General features: G+C 33.6%; 1 protein-coding gene across 2 annotated transcripts in view; it reads right to left on the reverse strand.

The window, feature by feature from the left end:
* LOC104741395 (U-box domain-containing protein 45) overlaps positions 1 to 2180 on the reverse strand; it is a 5199-nt gene extending 3019 nt beyond the window's left edge. Inside the window, exons 1-5 of one of the 2 annotated variants that reach the window (XM_010462253.2) lie at positions 1902 to 2180; positions 1100 to 1214; positions 664 to 849; positions 443 to 550; positions 226 to 324 (exon numbers count right to left, since the gene is read on the reverse strand). In XM_010462253.2, coding sequence (XP_010460555.1) covers positions 226 to 324; positions 443 to 550; positions 664 to 849; positions 1100 to 1150 — 444 coding nt within the window. In that variant the 5' untranslated portion in view covers positions 1151 to 1214; positions 1902 to 2180. Of the gene's footprint in view, positions 1 to 186; positions 325 to 442; positions 551 to 663; positions 850 to 1099; positions 1215 to 1901 lie in introns of both variants that reach the window. The other variant, XM_010462254.2, reaches the window with a different exon arrangement.

Raw genomic sequence — 4137 nt, forward strand, 5'->3', positions numbered from 1 at the left:
CCAGATCTCACTTCTGAATAGCTTTGAGTATTTCCTCATGAGATGTAATAGATAAGCCACAATTGATTCTTTCCTCTTGTCATCCTCCATTCGAGCCCTCTCAATGAGTTTCTTGAGACATCTTCGCTCTGTGAGAGCTGCTCTTGAAGAAGTGATACCTAGTCTAGTAGCAGCTTGATGGAAAACCTCAAGTTCATTATTATCAGATGAGCTCTCAAAATTGCCACCTTGTTGCAGCAATCCAATGATTTGGTCGCCAATTTCCTTCTCTGATGGATCAAGTGAAAACTCAGTGTTCTCTAATTCCATCAAAATCTCCAGAAGCTGCAAAGTAGGATATACAGGTTTAAACTAAAAGCACTCAACCCTAGAGATATCGCTTCTCTGCATTAGTTGCCGTGAGAGAAGAAAACAAGATATGGGAACACAAAGAACTAGCTACCTGAGCTCCAATAGACTCTTGGACTATATCTTCAACACGCCTAAGGCTATCTATAAGAGAAGATTTCGCCTTCTCAAATTTCAAAACTACTGAATCCCCTGTAATAGCCTACATGTCAAACCAGGCTGGTTAGCTAGAATCGCAACAACAAGAACTGGATTAGTTCTAATGTCTTTAATTAAGACATAGATTACAGAGAGAAAAAAAAAAAAAAAACTTACCAAATAAAGTTTACTAGATTCAGTGCAATGACGTAGAATGTTCTTCACTTTTTCTAAAACGACGTGAAGCGAACATAAAGCTTGAATCCCAGATTTGCTTCTCGGCCGAGCAGCTTCAAGCGAGGGGAATATAGAGATGATCTTGCAGTAGATCACTGAAAGAGCATTGCACATTTCTCCGTGTAGCTGTAACAAGAATCTGTGTTAGCCACTACCTTACACTTGCAGCCATATAAGTAAGTCGTTTTAACAAAAACACCACAGCTCTTTTTGTTCATCACACGATAAATCAAACGAAATCAAGAACCAGAAAGAGGGTATTAATTGAAAAAAAAAGACGGATACATATCGACATCTAGATACAGGACACAAGAATTTAATGTCGTAGGGAGAACATTATTGAAAACAAAAAGAAAAATAGTATGATTCAAGATACCTTGGCATCACCAGGAGCAAAGAAATTTTCTTCAACCTCATTAACATCCATTGCTTCAATAACTCAGCCGTATATAACTTATGTCAACAGCTCTGTCTCGGCTTAGAACTCAATACTACAAGAAGAAGAAAAAAAGAACCCGAATCAGTGAGAAGTTAACAAACAAACCAATATATACAGAAGACAAGACAGATCAGTGTTTTCTGGAAATGCAAATGTATTATTACCAGAGAAGTATATATAGGAACAGAGCAAAGAAGACGAAAAAAAAAAAAAGCAACAAAAGCTGATTAGTTGAGGCATTTCAACAAACAAATAAGATGCAAAACTCAAAAGGAAGATTCTTGGTTGTCAAGAAACAGAGGAAATCAAAACACAAGAGCAAAACCCCTAAAACCAATCTGGGTTAATTTCCTCTCACACAACAAGTGTCCAGATGAACACACACACATATAAAAAAAATCTGTTTTTTGAATCGGGTGAANACAAGACAGATCAGTGTTTTATAAAAATGCAAATGTATTATTACCAGAGAAGTATATATAGGAACAGAGCAAAGAAGACGAAAAAAGCAACAAAAGCTGATTAGTTGAGGCATTTCAACAAACAAATAAGATGCAAAACTCAAAAGGAAGATTCTTGGTTGTCAAGAAACAGAGGAAATCAAAACACAAGAGCAAAACCCCTAAAACCAATCTGGGTTAATTTCCTCTCACACAACAAGTGTCCAGATGAACACACACACATATAAAAAAAATCTGTTTTTTGAATCGGGTGAAAGAAGAGAGGAGCATAAACGTACCAAAGATGAATCTTTTAAACTGCATCTGGTAGAAGTAGTAGACATAACAAAAGAGAAGTCGATCAGAAAAAACTCAAAAAACAGAGAATCAAAAGAAGAGCATTTTAGTATATATAATGACTTGATTTTAGTTCCTTGGGAGATTGCTGTTTCTGGGTAGTTTCAAGGAGGGTCTGAGCTTATCAAGGCAAAAAAAAATTTCTCGATCCCAACAATCAGAGAGAAGAGAGAGAGCTTTGGGCTATGGCTGATACCGATTGGAAATTTTTTTTTTTTCTTTTTTAGAAGAAAATAAATTAGTGGAAAAATAAAGGAGAAGGAGAAGTTATTCTCAAATCAAAATAAAGCCAAAACTTGCGAGTGGCAATTGCAAGGTTGCAAGTACACACACACACACCTACAGATTTGTTTTTTCTTTTCTTTAATATTTAATTTAGTTCTTTGTTGTAAGAAAAAGATTCTGTTATTCTTTAATTATTATTTTTTAATCAACTCCACTAATTAGTTTTTTCAAATGATTTTGAAAATTTACTAGATTTGTCTTAGCAACGGTTATTATTAGGGGACAATTTTTTTTTTTTTAATTATTAGTTAAAGAAAAGGAAACAGCTTCATAAGATACTCATAATTGTTTGGAAAAAGAAAAAGAACAAAAAAAAAAGAGATACCTAATAATTTCGATCTGTCGGATGTGGTGATTATTACTGTGTTACCCGTGTTACCAGTTTAAATTTCAAAATGCAATGTGTATAGGTTATAATGTTTGTTTGTTTTACTTGAATTGAATCTGAAGTTATTATTCTTAGAAACTGTTGATAAAAAAAATATATATTACATGATAATCTTGATTTTTCTAATTTTATAGTAGATAGTTTCTGTTTTTGGTCGACTGGTAGTTGAAAATGAGTAGATAAAATAGTAATAAAATACTATGATGTTGAATAATAAACAGCTTTTGACATTTTTAAGCGACACAAAAAAACTAAGCATGGAGAAGGCCGAAGGGGGTAATGAGAGGTCCAATTTTCACCGACAATAACGTTTTTATATATTGTGACAAAACACGTCTTTTATTATATTTATTCAAAATTTTCGTCTAAATCAATTTAAGTAAAGGTTCAGCTATGTTGACGAGGACCTGTGGGCCAGTGGTCTAACCAGTCCCGTTGGTTGTCTCTCTGTCACCGTGTTCGAGAGTCGGTCGACTTGGTTGGGAAAAAAAATGAAAGAAGAAAGAAGAGTCTGTTTCTAAGCTCACAGCTCAGCCAGCCATCTGTTTATTTTCTAAGCACATGTGTAATGAGACTGTTGACAGTGATCATTCGATGCCACAAAGAGGACGACTAGTAAAATGTTAGTAATAAACAAGAAATAATTAAATTTAGATGAACTCGACTCTAATTAATTTGTGGTATAATTCGTAGTATGTTTTTTTCTTTTTTTTTCCCTAAGTCGCCCAGTGTTAAGTTAAATGTTGCTTTAAGCGAAATAGAAGAAGCAAACTATAATGTAAACAAATGTTTGAATTTTGTGAAAGAGTGGGAGAGAGAGAGTTATAAGGGAGATTTGCCGACTTCGACGGCCGACACGCGCCGACAATACATGCATATGTCGGCTATTCAGATCTACATTAATTATCCTAAATCACATACTTAATAATACTCTCCTCTCCTTTACTAATATTCTTTGAATCTCCTTTTTATTCATTTTTGTTTCTATGTTTGTTTCCTTATAAATTTATTTGTTGTCGACCATGTTCGTGTTTTTTATTTTCTACCCGAAATTTTGTAATATTATGCATTATTTCTTCATTTTTAATTACACATTTAAAATTAGTAGATAAGTGAAAATATGCATCTAATGTTGTTGTATCATAAATTTTAGGGTGTCGGAAATCATTTGTGATGGAATTTGTATGGTTATTACCATGGATTTTAATTATCAATCATAAAAGTTATGACCACACACCATAGAAATTTATCGTAAAGAGCATATTTGTCTTAGCAAATAGCAAATCTTAGAAAGAAAACAACTAAAACTTTAAGACCGATTTTTTTTTTTGTTAAAGAAACTTTAAGACCGATGATCAAATGATTTGGTTCATCTCTACTCAACCCCTAATTTCGTGACGTGATTGCGAAAAGCACGTTCATATTAATCTTTTCTCACATTGCTCGATCAATATTGTAGTTTTGGATATTGGAGTGTTCAAAGAAAGGGAGCTCAGAACACAAAA

Source organism: Camelina sativa, chromosome 14 (assembly GCF_000633955.1).
Source record: "Camelina sativa cultivar DH55 chromosome 14, Cs, whole genome shotgun sequence".
NCBI classification, from domain to species: Eukaryota; Viridiplantae; Streptophyta; class Magnoliopsida; order Brassicales; family Brassicaceae; genus Camelina; species Camelina sativa.